At 57.3% G+C, this 16,878-nt stretch overlaps 1 protein-coding gene across 1 annotated transcript; it reads left to right on the forward strand.

Moving 5' to 3' along the window:
• Positions 1 to 8,855: 8,855 nt before the first annotated feature.
• LRRC10B (leucine rich repeat containing 10B) lies at positions 8,856 to 10,853 on the forward strand. Its single transcript, XM_044261168.1, has one exon. The coding sequence runs from the start codon at positions 8,856 to 8,858 to the stop codon at positions 9,732 to 9,734; it is 879 nt and encodes a 292-aa protein (XP_044117103.1). The 3' UTR covers positions 9,735 to 10,853.
• The last annotated feature ends 6,025 nt before the right edge of the window (positions 10,854 to 16,878 follow it).

Here is a 16,878-nt window from a genome sequence, read left to right on the forward strand (position 1 = left end):
CCACCGAGAGGAGGGTTCTGGTTCAAGGTCAGAGGAGAGAGCCTGCCAGGTTTCCCAGGCATTCAGATACTCTGTGCTGCTCCCGAGCCGCTGACACCGCTACAGACAGGGCTCGGCCAAGGACGTTCTTGGCATCGTAAAGCTTCACTCCTGGAAAAACCTTTGCGATAACCGGTTAATCCGGGCCAGCGAGGAAGCAGCTCGGGTGTCTGCTCGGAACACAAGGCCTCCCCCCGTCGCATCACCAGAATGAGGCTCTCGAGGAGGCAGAAGCGGGGCCTAGAAGCTTCCTAGGGGAGCCAGGTCCTGGCACATGCAGCTGGCCAGCATGGGGCTTTGTTTTCTTTTGCTGGAAAAGGGATATGTGAGTGTGTGTGAGTGTGACGTAGGTCTTCCGAGGTCCCCAGGTAAAGGGACAGACAGGTCAGAAGGGCATTGGTCTGGACCGCCCATCCTAAGAGGGAGACTGGATGAGACGCCAAAGGAGTGGTGTTCAGGAAAGACTTTATGGGACTCTGGACCCCAGCATCCTTGCTATGGCCCCAGTGACAAGGTGTGGTTCCTACGGTAAGAGACTTGCTGCATGTTCTCCTGGAGGGCTCTGGCCCCGGCTTTGAAGAACGCGGGGCAAGCTGATTCTGAGCATACACAAGGCACCGGGTAGCGTGGGACCTCCTGGGTACCACAGTGAAGACCCTGGAGCACCGGACAGTGGACCCTCCACAGTGATCATGGGGATCCCTTAGTGCTCACAGGCTGAAGTCCGAGCTTGTGGGGGCTGCTCATAGCGCTTTGCGAGCAACAGAAGCCGATGTTAGCTAATGTAGCAGAAGAGAAATTTGTTAAAAGGAATTCGGAGCTCACAGAATCCTCAGGAAGACTTGAGAGCAAAGCTTAGAGGCTACCCAGCCAGAAATGGGGGCCACACTCGTCCCATGAGCCTGGGCCCCTGGCTTGGCTGGGCGCACAGCGGGTGTGGATTCCCCACCAGCCACGTGGTCAGGAGCTCAGAAATGCACACTGGTCTGTCTGTACCTGAACTTAGCAAAGACATCCACCCGTGGCTTTCCAGTCCAACTTCCTCATCCCCTTTGAATTTAAGTTGTTCATTCAAGACTCAGATCCAATCAAGTCAAGAGTTCTGCCACGCCCCCCTCTTGTGTCCTGCTCCCCAGGAGCTCATTCTTAGGGGAAGGAAAGCCGTCTATCTATGCGGACTCCCCCTGAGATGTATGATCGTCCTGGGTTTGGGTCAATCCACCTGTGCCCTCCCAGAAGAGGCTGCGACCTTCTGACCTGTGGTTGCCAGGGTTACGCAAACGACCCTCCAGCTGGACCGTCCACGGAGCCCCTCCAGGTCCATCAGCTGCTGTCAGCCCACCAAGGCCAACTCAGAGGTGCAGAAACTTCTGGATGTTCTCCCTCGTGACACAAGGGTGTGTAGAGGGATTCAAGGGAGGGGCTAGCACCCCCCAATTTCTATGCTATTGAAGCTTCTCCCTACATCCAGGGGGTGCTTATGGGAAGCCTCTTGTATTCTTAGGCCTCATGTGGTAAGGAAAGGACAGATTCCCTCTGCCCTGGTGTCCCCTATGTGTACCTGGGATGTTTTTCATGCCGCCCTCTGCCTCCGCCCAGGTGGCCCCTGAGCTCCTTCGCTGCAGGCCATCTGTCCCTAGGGGTGCTCTGCTCCGCCCCTTCTCTCCCACCTGATGGCTGAGGCTTTATCTCCTGTTGGGTGGGATCTTGGCTTCTGTGATGACACATGCTTTCCCGCTCTGGGGCTTACATCATCAGCTCCTTTCTCCCCAAGTTCAAAGCCAAGGTTTTGGACCTTCAAAAAAATATTTCTCTCTCTCAACCCAGCTCTTGCACGGCTGTAGTCTGAACTCTGGGTTTCAAAGCCTCTTTTGCAACTCAAAGCCAGGGATTGGACCCTTTGTTCTGAGTTTCCCTGGGAGAGCGGGGAACATAGGAAGCCAGCTCCTATGGGAATGGATATGTTGAACATTGTCTCCAGTGGAACATCAGTTAATATCTCGGAATGACAATCCCCAGGTCCTACATTACTCCCTGAGGCTTCATGATCGTTCTTCAAGAGAGGGGGATTGGGCCCATTCCAGGGCCAGTATAGGGTGAGGAGAGGGAGGCCTTTTTGCAGGCACAAAATTCAGAGCAGTGCCTGAAAATTCAGCAATCAAGAGAAACAACAGTTGAATGCAATTACTGAAAAATTGAAGGCGAATGCAAAAAATTCACAATGAACAGAACACCAACATTTTTAAGTAAAGACAAGCTGAGTACTGCTGATTTTTCCTTTTGCCAAAGGCCTCAATATGGTTCACCACAGCACTGATAACTGATCCTATCTTCATTTAAAATTTTAATATTTTGCTCATCATAGACTTCTTGCATTAATTTTGGGTTTAAAATATTACATTAAACTGTTACTTATCTTGATTACTGAGGGCTTTTTGGTGCCCTCCCTGAATCTTGTGCCTTGCTCACCTCGCCCTGGCCCTGGGCTTCTTCTCTGGATGTGAAAATTAAGGTTCAGAGATGGTGAGTAGCTCAGGTGGAGCAGAAGGCCCCAAGGCACATGAGGGAGGGAGGGTCTCCAACCCATTCATTCATTCAGCACACTTGCCTTAAGCTGGCGCAATGCAGCAGGCACGGGGCTCAGTGTGTGGAGTAAGGTCAGTAAGCAGACAAGGTCCCTATCCTCATAGGTCTTACATTTTATAACAGGGGAAACAGTTTCCAATCAAAGGATTCACAGGTAATCATTTCTTTAATTGGAATTGGAATAAGTACTTCAATAAGTAGTTCAAAGAGACATGTGGGAGCTCGAGGATCTGTAACAGGACGGCTTGATGGGCCCTGGAAGATTCTGGAAGGATTCTCTGAGAGAGGAAAGTTGGAGCTGAAAATCTTAAAGATGAGGAATATGAGCAAGTAGAGAAGGAAGAGGGAGAACCCAGCATGTGTCTGGAGGTCCTGGAGCAGAGAGAAGCCGGCACATTGGAGAAACTGAGACCAAGAGTGCTGGTGAGTCCAGGCCGATCCTGGAACAAACAGCCCTTACGTCTAAACAGTTAAACACGCTAAAAATGCATTTCTCAGGACACCTGGGTGGCTCAGTCGGTTAAATGTCTGCCTTCAGCTCAGGTCATGATCTCAGGGTCCTGGGACTGAGCTCCGAGTTGGGCTCCCTGCTCAGTGGGGAGCCTGCTTGTCCCTCTCCCTCTGGCAACACCCCCCCCCACACCCCACTGGTGCTCTTTGTCTCACTCACAAATAAATAAATAAAATATCTTTTAAACGTTGTATTTCTCATTTGCCTCACAGTTCAGTGTGGGTCGGGTCACTCATCTGGAAGTGGTGACTCGGAGATCCAGTTTCTTTCTACCTTTAATATTGTAGAAAATCAAAGAGTGGAGGATGGTGAATGGGAGTGGGCTCTATCACTTCTGCCCACCCCCACTGGCCCGGGGCTCAGTCCTGGCCCCATCCCATCGGCCCGGGAGAAGGAGCTGGGCTGGGCGCTCAGGAAGAAGAAGTTGGGACCCTCAGCACCTTCCCTAGGGCAGGGTCCAGGCCAGGCAAGAATTTGGCTGTCATGGTTGAGACCTGGGGTCTACAGTGTTCAGCCTGTACTTGACCACGTATTACCCTAAGGGCAGCTGCTAGCTGAGAGCATTGTGGTTCTTCCTGGGAGAAGGAGGGGTCATGCCCAGAACCCATTTGAGTGGTCGGGTTCCCGCCCATGGCATGGAGTGGCCTTCACTCTCTTGGCCTCTTTTGCTGCAGCTCTAGTGTCCCTGGAAGGGACAAGGGAGAAGACTCACCTTTCAACAGACCTGGCAGGTCCCTCTCAGGGCTCAAGTTCCAGGGGAATGTGATCTTCAGGACATGGTAAGTCTCTAGTTTCGAGGGAGTCTGGGGAGCAGGTTGGCGGCGGCTGAGCGAGGCTCATGAGTTTGGGTACCTAGTGAAGGAGCCTGGGCTCATCATGGGTCTGCCTCTGATTGGAGAGACGGCCTGGGATTTGCTAATAGGCAAACCTTGAGCTCAGATCACAGGCCTGGGCTGCCCCTGAACTTGGGACTCTCCTTGCTCTGCCTTCTTGAACCTGTTCGAGGTTCCGACGCTTGTTCTGTGGGCCCTAGAATGCCACCCCCGTTTAGTCAAACACACCGAACCCTGGGCCCTCGGATCAAAATCTCCAAGTAGGGCAGTTCTAGAAAATTCTTTACTCCTTGCAGGATGGGAACAAGCATTTAGACAACCTGGGTGGTTTCTCTAATTTCCCCCAGCCGGGAGAGACAACGAGCCATAGGAGGAAAAGCTCAGACTTTGCAATAGGGTGGTCTGACTTTGCCCCTCCCCAGCTGGGTAACCTTGATCAAGCTACCCCACTGGATCTGTCTTCTCATCAGTCAGAGAAGGGGGATTTAGTATCTGCCTGGAAAAACTGTGCTGGAAGGTGGACGAGATCATCTACAGGGGCTCTGTAAGTGAGAACCGGCATTTTCCTGTGGAAGAGAATCAAGACAGGGGTATGAGTTGCACAACCCCCCCCCACACACACCCCTTTCTTGCAGCCGCAGCCTGTTCAGATACGTGTCAGATTGTTTGCCACTCGTCTGCTCAAAGTCCCGCAGTGACCTATCACCCAGAGTCAAAGCCAAAGCCTCCACAAAGGTCATGGCCCAACTGAGGTCTGCCCCCTCCTCACTAGCTGGCTCTGGACTCATCTCTAACCACACTCCCCCCGGCTCCCCAGGCTCCTTGCTGCTCCAGAACCCTCTCCCCATCCCCACTCCTGCCCCAGGGTCTTGGCACCACTATGCCCTCTGCCTGGAACGCATTTCCCCTTGACAACAGCCTGCATGGTTTGCTCTCTCTCGTCCTTCCCATTTTTTCTCCAAGGCCACCCTGTCGGGGAGGTCTCCCTGGCTACTCTGTTCTAAACGGGGTCTTCCATCCTCCAGCCCTCTCTCCCTTGTTGCATTTCCTGCAAAGCCTGCCTAGTCCCTGACAGACTGTGAATGCGTTTTGTAGGTTATCTCCACCCCCAAGGATAGAAGTCCTACAAAGTCAGGGGGTTTTGCCTATAATGTTCACATTCACAGCAATCCCCAGTGCCTAGGTATACAAGTAGGGGTTTCATGTTTGTTGAATGAATACCAGAGGACTCAAGTTGGGGGGGTTTGTGGTGCAGGTCAGGAGAGTGAGTTGTGGCATAAAGGACAGAAGGTCAATGTCCTTTTTCTCCAAATGAAGGAGTTGGACTAGACCCCAGGAGATTATGAACCCCTGGGAACCCCTGGTGACTTTCCCTTCTCCATACCTTGTTCTGGGATGAAGTTCCCTAACTTCTCACCGACCTTTAACAGAGCTCAGCATTGTCCCTGTTCCCATGTTTCCTGGTTGGATCTAACAGGCTCAAATCCTTGCTAAGAACCTACGATGCTGACATTCCATGATCTTATTCTAGTCTCGGCAACCCCAGTGGTCCTGGCCCCCGAGAGGGGAATGGGAGCCAGAGGGGAGCCTTGGCAGGGTCCGCGCGGTGGGTAAGACACTGGAGGGCACAAAGGAGACTTTCGTATTACGACATGTGCTGCCTTCTTTTTATGTAAAAGAACACCGATGTAAGGAAGTATGACAAAAATGTGAACAATTGTCCACGCTGGATACTGGGCACGGGGGTGTTTATCACAGAGAGCTTTGTACTTTTTCTGTATTTCAAAAATTTATTAAAAAAAAAAAACCCCACAGATGTGGAGGTGGGCAGGGCAGCCAGAGCTCGTGAGGAGGCATAGAGAAGCCGTTTCTGGGGGGGGTCCTGAAGGACCCACACTTTGGGCATTTTTCTGGTGTGTGTGCGTGGGCAGAGGGGACGGCCGGGGTGGGAGCCCATCCCCGGAGTTGTTGGAGCCCTTTCTTCCATCCCCCTTGCTCCCCCTTCCCCGGTCTCAGTTTCCTGCCTTCCTGGGGAGTAGGGAAAGGCTGAGAAGCCGCGTGCTGGGGGTGAAGCTAATTCATTAGTGACGCTCCACAAGGACCATGCGCCTGCCGTGCCGGCGTGATTCATCACCATGATTGCCCCGCTGCCAGCCTGCGTGGGCCCGGAACGCCAGCACATTTTACCTTTACCCACTGAGAAGGGCCTGGTGGGAGGTGAAGGTACATGATCTACCCAGAGCAAGAAAAAGACTCGGAGGAAAAAGAGGGCTGGTCCCCTGTGCCCTTGAACCCAGGAAGCTCTGCCAGGCTGGGGCTGGAGTTTCAGGGGCTCCTGGGGTTCCTGCCATGCCCGCAGAGCCTAGGAGGGCTGTCTGGTGCTGGCATGCCAGCTGGGAGCATGTGGTGGTTGTGGCGGGGGGGCGCGCGGGTTGGGCTTCCTCCTCCACAACGAATGTTCCCTTGGGGAACCTGCTTGGGGGGCGGTTGGGGGGTGAGGGGGAGGTGCTCATCCTCTCCCCCAGCGGCCTGGCTAGGTTTTCTTCAGCTTTTTGGTCTCTTCCAAAAAGTTATCCCGAAGGAGCAGAAGAAAGAGTTGCATGGGGGCTTTGATCAAGTCCAGAAGGAGCTCAGAACCCTCCTACACCCAGTCTGGGTCTGGGCTCCACTTAATCTCTGCCTGAGTCCCCTGCCTTGGCTGGGAGTCCTCCCTTTCGTTTTGTGAGTGCCCCCCACAGGACAGGGGTGGGTGGCTGGGTCCCTGGGTCACAGTGATACCTTCCTCGGTGTCCCATCACCTGTCAACCCCATGCCTTTTCACCCCTTTATCCGACAAATATATATTGTGCATCTGAGCAAAAGAAGCCAGGAACCAAACAAAAAATAAAAAAGAAAGAAAAAAGAAAAGAAAAGAAAAATGTGGGAACTGAATAATTTCATTTATATGAAATTCAAGGACAGGCAAAACGGATCCGTGACAAAAAAGGTCACACTCACGGCTGCCTCTGGGAGGCAGAGATTGACTGAGAGAGGCTCAGGGGAACGCTGAGTGATGGAAATATTACATGGGTGTTTCCATTTGTCAAAACTCATCAAAATGTACACTTACCATCGGAGCATTTCATGGTATGAAAAGTTTGTTTCCATTTAAAAAATGTTAAAATTTCTCACCGAGTATCTGCTATGTGCCAGACCCGGAGCAGCAGGGCAGGAGATAAACTTGTCTGCCCCAGGAGCTGACATTCCAGCTTCCGAGCGGTTCTCATGCTCTCCTGGCACTGGTCACTGCTCTCTGCCCCTGGGCTGGCCTCCCTCCCTGTCTGCAGTGGGGGTGGGGATGGGGGTGAGTCAAAGGTCGGGGTGCGGCTGGAGGGAGGCTAGAGGGAGAGTCAGATCAGTTACATGTGCACACCAGCCAGGTTCAAGGGGAGGCAGGATGGAGCACGTGTTGAACCCGCGGAGGCTGCTTTTAAGCAGGTTCCTTATTCCCTCTCAGGCCACTTTCCTCCTCTTCTACATGGGACTAATGATGCTTTCCTTGTAGTTTTGGCAAAAGAGTTAGAGGTTCCCTGGTGAGAAAATTCAGTGTTTCTTTCTGTTGGTGCGTTATGTGATTAGCAGCACAAACCCCAGCTGCTCACCAGCCCGGTGACCTTGGGCAAGTCACCGGGTTCAAGTCAAACCCCTCAGAGCCTCGGTTTCTCCGCCTTTCACTTTGGGGTAATGAGGGTACCAACCTCAGACGTGGTGCAAGGACTCAGTGCAATGCTCTGAGTATAGCGCTGGGCACACGGCAGACTCTGAGTAAACGCGAGCGAGTGTTTCTGCCAAGAGCTCTGGCAGGAGGGCTCTGAACTGGAGGGAAGAACGCAGGGGCACGCAGCTGTTGGTGGGAGCATGCGCAGGAGAGTTGCAGAATGACAGTGGTCATCCTCGGTGGTGCTCAGCGCGGCTCACGTGTCCCAGTCCTCTGCCCACCGAAGCCACACACAGACCTCGAGCGTAGCTGGCGGGACAAGGCAGGAGACTGGAGCGTGAGCGCACTAACAAGGAACCTGTTGGGCAGCGGGAGCGGGGGGGATGGGGCGGAGCCAAGCCCCCGTCCCCACAAAGCCTCCGATGTGACCCACCCTGAAAACGGCCAGAAAGTAACACTGCTCCGAATTACTATCCTAAAGTGAGGATGGGCGCAAGCCGCTGGCGATGAGTAGCCGGCGTTGACCGCGCCCCTCCGTCCCTCCCCTAGAGCTACTCGGGCGGAGTCCCGGGTAGCGCGCCAGGTTTCCTCGGTGCCTTCTGACTTGCGGCTCCGGGGCCACACGACCGCTCACCAAACGGCTCGTCGTGCTGGAGGTGTAGACAGCGTCGGACGTCGGGTCGGTGTTGGCACAGCGCCCGGCTTTCGGGACGCGGAGCCTGGGTTCCCTCGGCTTGCGCCGGCTCACCCGGCGGGTCGCCGGGGCCGGCGGGGGGGCGGGCCCGGGAACCGGGACCCCGCTCTGGTGGCACCTCGGCCCCGCCCCGCCCCGCCCCGCCCCCCCTCCGCCTCATTGGCAGCCGCACACGCGTCGGGGGTTGCCAGGGCGACGGGTCGCGGAGCCGCAAGTCAGCGCTAAGCCGAGGCAGTCGGCCTCCGGCGGAGGGAGCGCGGGAAGCCGGAGGGCGGGCGGCGGAGCGCGGCTGCGGGGTCCCGAGCGGACGCCTCCTCCCGGCTCGGCCCGGCCCCCCTCCCGGCGCAGGGACAGGCCGGGGCGGGGGGCCCCGGAGCCGGCGCGGCCTCGGCCCCGTCGGGGAGGCCCCGGGGGCGGCCAGGGCGGGGCGATGCCGGGAGGCGGAGGCGGCGGTGGCGGCGGCGGCGGCGGCGGCCCGGGCCGCGGCCCGTGACCATGGGCATCGCCGAGTCCACGCCGGACGAGCTGCCGTCGGACGCGGAGGAGCAGCTGCGCAGCGGCGAGCAGCAGCTGGAGCTGAGCGGGAGGCGGCTGCGGAGGCTGCCCAGCGCCGTGTGCGCGCTGAGCCGCCTGCAGAAGCTCTACGTGAGCGGCACGGGGCTGCGCGAGCTGCCCGAGGAGATCGAGGAGCTGCGCGAGCTGCGCATCCTGGCGCTCGACTTCAACAAGCTCGAGCGCCTGCCCGACGGCCTGTGTCGCCTGCCGCGCCTCACGCGCCTCTACCTGGGCGGCAACCGGCTGCTGGCTCTGCCCGCGGACTTCGCGCAGCTGCAGAGCCTGCGCTGCCTCTGGATCGAGGGCAACTTCCTGCGGCGCTTCCCGCGGCCGCTGCTGCGCCTGGTGGCGCTGCAGTCGCTGCAGATGGGCGACAACCGGCTGCGCGCGCTGCCCGCCGAGCTGCCGCGCATGACGGGCCTGCGCGGCCTGTGGCTCTACGGTAACCGCTTCGAGGAGTTCCCGCCCGCGCTGCTGCGCATGGGCCGCCTGCACATCCTCGACCTGGACCGCAACCGCCTGGGCGGCTTCCCTGACCTGCACCCGCTGCGCGCCCTGCGCGTCTTCTCCTACGACCACAACCCGGTCACGGGGCCCCCGCGCGTCGCCGACACCGTCTTCCTCGTGGGCGAGGGCGCCGTCGAGCGCATGGCAGAACGCGACGAGCCCATGCCTCGGCCACCGCCCCGGCGCCCAGCTCGGGCCTTTGAGGATGAGGAGGAAGAGGACCTACTGATCGGGGGCGGTGGCTCCCGGGCTCTGGGGGCCCCCCGGGGTAGCCTCCCCGCCCTGGAAGCCGCTCCGGGACTGGGCACCTGAGCCTATTCTCTGGGTGATGGACTTTGGCCATTCTGGGAGGAGGGGCTCTGGGAAGGTCTGTGGGAACGGCGGATCCCTACCTTGGGGCAGTGAAGGGGCCACTTTGGGCCAGCTATAGGGACAGGCAGGCCTGGGGGCCATCTTTGCACACTCCTGGTTGGTAAGCAGCCTGCCACCTGGCTGATCTCTGGGCAGTCCTCAGACTGGGAAGCCTGGCCCGGTCTAGTCGCCTAGGGCTCTGTCTAGTCTGATAGCGTCGCTGACAGCACAGCGGAAATGCTGGTCAGCGCTGTCCAGGGTATCACCACCTCTGGCTGAGTCTGGGTGCCCAGCGTGCCACACCAGCCCTCCCTCTCCTGGAGTTTCGATCTCCTAAAGCCACCCTTCCTGGTGCAGGAGCCGCTACCTCTGGGGTGGACCACAGGCCTGTGTGAGCCCGAACTGCCCTTGGAGGAGGGCCCGGGCCCCGCGCCAGTGCCCAGGACAGGAGAGAGCGGGATTGGGGCCCTAACATCCAAGCTGCTCTTGGCCCTCCACTGGGGCCCATCGCACATACCTCCCTTCCCAGGCCCCCTAAAACTTGCATGGGGTAGGGGGTGCTTAGAAGGCAGGGTCTTTACTCCCGCCTCTGATTCTGTTCTGTTCTCTCAGCTTGTGCCTGGAATCTCGCTGGGAGCAGAGAGCTCTCTCTCCCTTCCCCACAGCCTGAGCCTTCCAGCTGTCAAGTTTGAGAAGAATCCACTGTGCCTCTAGGGCCTCCTGCGCGGAGGAGAGAGGATCTCTGCTCTGGGAGGCTGCTCCGGGGCCTCTCCCACTGCCTGCACTCTCCATTCCCTTAAATGGGCACAGTCAGGGTGGCTGGCACGGCGTGGGGCACGGGACAAGCACTGTGTGCCTCCACTCCGTCACCAGGGACAGCCTTAGGGGGTGAGGAGTGAGGTGCCGCTCTACAATTCCCAGGGCCAGATCTTTCCCATCCAAGCAATAACGGAAGGAGGGGGCCAGGGCGGGGGACACTCAGGGACACCGTCAGGGGCAGGGGCCCCACATGGTAGTGTTTTCTTTAGGAAGAGAAAAAAAACTGGCTGTAAACATAAATTATATTTCTTGGAGAAAGAATGTGTGTTTCCCACATGCCTGTTTATTTATAAGTCCTGGGAGCACTGGGTCCCATGGCTGTGGGGAACCTGGGCTCCCTCTGGCACGGCGGTCCTGTCCGTGTGCGCTAGCTCTGCGTCAGGCGGGCCGTGGCCAACAGCTGTGTCCCGTCTGGGGACCGAGCGCCTGCCCTCTGTTACGAATGGCTTTGGCTGCTTGAAGCTGGTCTCCTGTCTCGCTCTCACTCACTCTGCCTGCCAGAAACCACTCTCACCTCCTTTTTTGTCCTTTCTAGCTTGCTTCATAGGTTCCCAGCTCTTAATATAATGTGAATCTCCCTCAAGCTGAGCTGACCTTTCTCTCTCCTTTCACGGGCACTCGCCCCACCCCCACTCCCTCACCATGTGTCTATTCTTCCCTCTTTCCACATCCCTCCCTCTGTTCTCCTTTTTCTTCTTCTCTCCTTCCTTATCTCTTTTTTACTCAGTCATGGTATTACTTTCTTTCCTCGTTATTCAGGAAAAAAAGATTTAAAGAAAACATCATAAAGCCTCAAGCCTAGGGGCTCGTCTCCCATGAGAAGATGCTGCCCGGCCACGGTCACCATGGCAACAGGGCTGATGTCATTCAAGGCCCAAAGGTCAGGTCCGGCCCAGCAGCTCTGTCGGTCACTGGGCTGGGCCTGGGTTACAGGGAGGCTTGGGATAGATCTGGGAGCAGCTGACTTGCAAGTGAGAGAAAAGGCCTTGAACGGACAGAAGGAGTAGGTGGGTGGCCAACACTGGAGGCTACCTGCTGCTCCAGGACAATGAGGGGTCTGGGGCTTGGCTGCAGAGCCTTTCCCTTCTGGGGCTCCTCAGGTGCCCCTGCTCCCCTGGCTGGAGCTCCGTCAGGGTCAGTGATCCTTTCTGGGGCTTGGGAACTTGGAGGATGGAATTTTAGGTCTCAGAATCACTCGAGGTAGGAACCGCGGCTGACCAGAGACTGTCCTCTTGCTCCGTGACTCAGACCACACCATACAGGAAAGAGCCCTGAGGCCAGATTCAGAAGGCGTGGGTTCCAGTCCTAGTTCTGCGATTGGCCCGTCATGGTCCCCTGGGCCTCAGTTTCCCCATCTGCACACACAGTGTTGGGTTTATGTAGATGGGATGCTACAGCTCAGAACACCATGCAACCCGGCGTTTCTCTACCTCCCTCCGTGCGAATCTGAGATGTAGGGGAAGTCGAGGTGCGGGGGGCGGGGGTGGTGGGGTAGCCACGGTCACTCTGGAGTACCTACTGGCCCCCATAGCCCAGATTTTCTCCCTCTCGTTGGTGTGTTTTCCTGTACCCCTTCCCCTGCTGCACCTGCCTGAGAACTCTAGGTGGGGCCAAGGCCCCATGCGTACCCCGGGGCCATGTGCAGGCACAGAGGGCCCCTACCGAACATGGCACCCTCATCCATGGCTGCTTACCCGCCAAGCAGGGGCTGCCAAGGCTAAGTTTCTCTCCAGGGAGAGGAAAAACCTGTTGGGGCCCAGTTCCCGGCTTTGCTACTTGCTTGCACCACCACCAGGAACCAGCTCCTCTTGGGAAATGAGACCGTTTGGCTAAAGGGGTTGTAGACTCCTGGCTTGAGCGCACTATCGAGGGGTCTGGGTCTCCATCTGGAAATGGAGAGACCAGGATAGGGAGGGGGCCGTTGCCAAGGACAGTTGCCAAGGACAGCTGGAAAGAGCACGGTATTGGGAGTCCTAGCTCACCCCTGCCCCAACTGCCTGTGACTTCTCACTTGGCATGGGGGGAGGGGGCGGGGGGTTGGGGAAGGGAAAAGATTTTTGGAGGGGAATTTGTAACAGTGGACCTGTCTACAGCACTCCTGTTGGTGCGGGGCAGTCAGTGGTGGGGGTGGGCCTTGGGGGAGCACCTTGGAAGCTCTCCAAGAGCTGTGTGTGTGCCCAGGGTTCAGGGATCAGAGCCAGAGGGTCGGCAGTGGCGGTCGTGATGACAAATGAGCAGAGGCAGTAGCAGGGTGAGGGACAGCCTCGGGGAGGGAAGGGACTTGCTCATCCATGGGGTTCAGGTCTCCTAACCTCGAGCTGAATCCACACCACAGGAGAGCCCCTCTGTCCTAAGCTGATGGTCAGGTCTCGGTGCGTGATGGGTGGGATCGTGCCCTCCCAGAGCCTCCCTGCAGCCAGACCCGGCCAGCAGAGTGGCAGAGACCGAGACCAGGGTATGTGTGTGCGCGCATGTCCTTTCTTAACTTGTGACAGTCATCCCCCGCTTCCCACCCACCCTCTGGGGCCTGGGAGAGCAGAAGGTGCTGCTCGGGACCCGGAGGCCCTGCCCAGAACCTCCTCCTGCCTCCCAATGCCACCATGTCATCTTGCCAGCCACCTGTCCCAGAGCTTCCTGAAGACACCTGGACACTCTTCTTCTGAGGATGGACATTTATTAGCACACCTAGGCGTGCCACACAGAACATGTATCAGACAGGGGTCGCTGCCCAGGGGGGCTCACAATCTAAAGACACAAGGCACACACACGCACACGCGCAGGACGCAGACACAGGGAGTGGGGCATCTTCAAGGGACACAGATGGTCAGGGGAGCCACGGGCTGGGGCGTACAGCATGATCAAGTGTGTCCTTCCGCTGTCTTTGTGGGGGAGGGAGAGGAGAGCAGGACGTGGCCCAGGATGGCCTTCGGGAAAGCAGCAGCATCCGGCAGGGGTTTGCTTGGAGAAGAGCACACCAGAGGACGGGGGTCCCGGGCACAGGGAGAGATGGGCAAATCTCTTGCTGAAGGCATGGATGCTGGGAGATCCGACAAGGTGAAGGCGGGCGAACCAGGCAAAAGGTCCAGGGGGAGCCCCTGAGCCCCTGAGGGGGTCTTCCCTCAGGCCCAGCTTTCCAGAGAGATCCTGAACAGAAGTTCTGGCAAGGCGTGCTCTTCAGGCTACTTACCTGACCTGAGGGCTCCCTCTAATCTCTGGGATAGAGATCAGAAGCCAAAAGAAGAAAACCACCTTTTAACGGGACACTGAAGCCAGGTTGGAAGAAATTGATGGGGTGGAAGGGGACAGGACAGGTGGCTTTAGGTGGGGGTTCTTGGTGCGTTGCAGGGAAGCAGTTGCCCACCCCAGGTGCTGGGGAGCAGGGATGCGGTGGCACCCTTCATTCTGGAGGGGGCAGGGCCAGCCGCTGGCACATAGGGATAGACGTGCACTTGCTCCTTCTGGGTCTGCGACAGATGTAGCACCTTCCTTCTAAAGTACCCTGAGAGCTGCCAGGCCTCGGCTTCCCCCAGGCTAGGTGCGGGGAGGGAAGGAAATGGGCTGGGATGGTTATTGCTTTCTTGTGAACTAAGGACACTGGTCCTGGGGAAGGAAGTAACTTGCCCGGGAACCACAGTGGCTGGAAAAGGAAGACACTGGGGCCCAGTTTCCTCGGACTGGAACTGGCCATGGGCTCTTTCAAGTTGGAAAGACTCTTCTAATCCTAAAGGATTAAATCAGAAAAGGGTAGAGAGAAGCCAAAGATCCAGCCAACAGACCTGGAACTCCTTCCTGGTCCCCGAAACCACGATAGGCCAGTCAGCATTTGGGGGGAGAGGTAGGCAAGGTGGAGGGTCCCGGTTTGGATTGTCTGACCTGCCTTGGAGGGTGGTGACAGTCCCCTGGGAGCTGAAGGAGGTGATGCTGGGCTGGGTGAGTGAGAGGGTCTCAAAGAGACTCCACTCCCGACAAGCCTCACTTCAGGTCTGATCGGGAAGTATGGCTGCTCTCCTGCTTTCTGGGTAGCTGGTGGGCTCATATTCTAGATCTGAGGAGGGGCTGGAAGGTCAGGGAGGGCCTCATCACCAGTGAAGCCAAATCCCAAAGGGAACACAGGGAGACTCGGTCCCAAGCTTCCCAACCCCCTCACCCAATACCTCTTCTCTGGGAGGTGAGGTAGGGCTGGGACCCACGGAGGAAACAGCCAAGGCCCTACTTCGTCACGATCCTTTATTGATCAGAACGGGCCCTGCCACAAAAAGCAGGGCCCATTCCCACAAAAATATGATTTTGCAAAGAGGAAATCTTGCTGGCTTAGAGGGTGGGCGTGGTGGAAAAATTTTGTATGGTTCTTTTTCCTTTTTTTTTTTCTTCTTCAGTTTTTCTTCATTTCTCTTTGCTGCATTTTTTTTCTTGTGATAGTTTCTGTCTGTCTGTCTGTGTGTCTGTCTTTTTTTAAATAAAACACTTGCACTCAAGGACTCCAACACAATACAAACAGTGGCCACCAACCCCACCCCTGGGGCCCAAGCCGGGCTGGGGACTCTAGGGCTCCCCTTGGCTTTTTTTGTGGCTGTTTTCCTTGTCCCTTCCCTGGCGTCTGGCGCCAGTGGGCAGGTGCGGGGTCCTGTGGCAGGTGGAATTTGTACAGCAGTTACGAAGGGAGATGGTCACAAGAAAGGATACCTGAACGAGATAACAACTAAGTCTAGGGCGCCCACAAAGACGGCAGGTGATGCTCATGAAGGGACCTGGGACACAGTGGAGAAGAGATAGATGGGCCCAGGCCAGCCTCGGCTATCCCTGGAGACTCTGCAGGGGGAGGGGCAGGTGGGCCTTGCTTTCAGGCTACAGTAATAATACTTTGCTCCCGGGTAGCACCTTCAGAGTCCTCCTGCCTCAACCCCCAGGTCAGGTGACGGCGGCCTCACAACCTCCCCTATGAGGTAGGTGAAGTATTATTACCATCATTTTACAGATGGGGAAACTGAGGCCCCGGGAGTGTGGGTGATCTGCCCAAGGTCCTGGGACGGTGGCAGGGCTTCCGTGCCCTTCCCCCATCCTCAAGTTCCCCATTCCCTGTTCTCCTCTAGCCCTAGCCCAACCGCGCCCTCACCGCATACCACCCGCCTCCTTCTTTGCGAGCCCACAGGACCTTGGCCCACCACTTGCCGCCCCTCCCCGGCCTCCCGGCCGCAGCGTATTGGAGGTTGGGAAAACCCAGGCAGGGTTCACCAGTATGCCTGGGTGGGTCAGACTGGGAACAGACTCCGCCTGAAGATGCTCTCTGCACGGGATTCGCCAAGAGCTCTGTGGGCGGGGCTCGAGGAAAAATAAGATGCGGTTGCTCCGCCCACTCACTGCAGGTTGGTTCAATCCCCCCCCCACCCGCCCCCAGGCTCTGCAGCTGGCCAGGGGACACAGGGGCGGGGCTGGCACCCCGTAGTGTTGGGGCACAGGATCTCAGGGAGTCATGGAGGACAGATCCCTCGCCTTGCAAGGCTTCCCACAAAACCCTCCGATCACGTCCACACAGCCTTCGGAGTTGCTGCCCTCCTGTCCCGCGAGGGGCTGGTCCCCAGGCCGCCCGATTAAGACCCTGCAGTTGGGGCAGGGCCCCATTTTAAGCAAAGCTACAATACAGAAAAATTGGGATTTACAAGAAATATGGGTGACTATTTGCTTTACAAGAGCACTCCTCAATCTACAAAATGATTCACTGACACTGTATGACGCTCCTCCAGACCCTAGGAGGAGGGGATGAGGACACGGGTGTGAGATTCAGTGTAATACATTTTGATACGGGCAGCTCAAGGGGCAGCCTACTGAAGGAAAATGGCTCTCAAATTCCCATGCTTTTGCCGTGCTCTGTAAGTGGGGACCTTATCCAGAGTCTCCCCTTGGGGTCAGGCCCATCTCCGGGTAGAACTGTGGTCCCAGGCTGCCACCACAGACGTGGTGTCCGGGCGCCACCTGGCGGCCTGTGCCGGCAACGTCAGGCCCAGGCAGGCAGACCCCCGGGATTTGACTGTCCCCAGCTGTCCCCACCTGTCAATACCAGGACCCTCCTGCGCCTGAGCAGGGTTAAGCAGAGATCATCCCGGCATCTGCTGTCTCCAAGGGGAGGCCAGTTCTAGTCTCTGCAACGGCTGAGGCAGAGAAATCCCTGCTTCTTTGGGTGAGGCAACCTCAGAACTTGCGGAATCTGGATTTTCCCTACTTCTTCTGCCTGAACTGAGAGGGCGGAAGGAGCTGCTTGGAGGGACTGGGAGCGATGGGGAAAGAAGGC

The sequence above is a fragment of the Neovison vison genome, chromosome 7 (assembly GCF_020171115.1).
Source record: "Neovison vison isolate M4711 chromosome 7, ASM_NN_V1, whole genome shotgun sequence".
In the NCBI taxonomy this organism is placed as follows: domain Eukaryota; kingdom Metazoa; phylum Chordata; class Mammalia; order Carnivora; family Mustelidae; genus Neogale; species Neogale vison.

Bases quoted from the DNA above. Each gene is read 5' to 3' on its own strand.
- LRRC10B (XM_044261168.1), top strand. From the start codon at position 8,856: ATGGGCATCGCCGAGTCCACGCCGGACGAGCTGCCGTCGGACGCGGAG.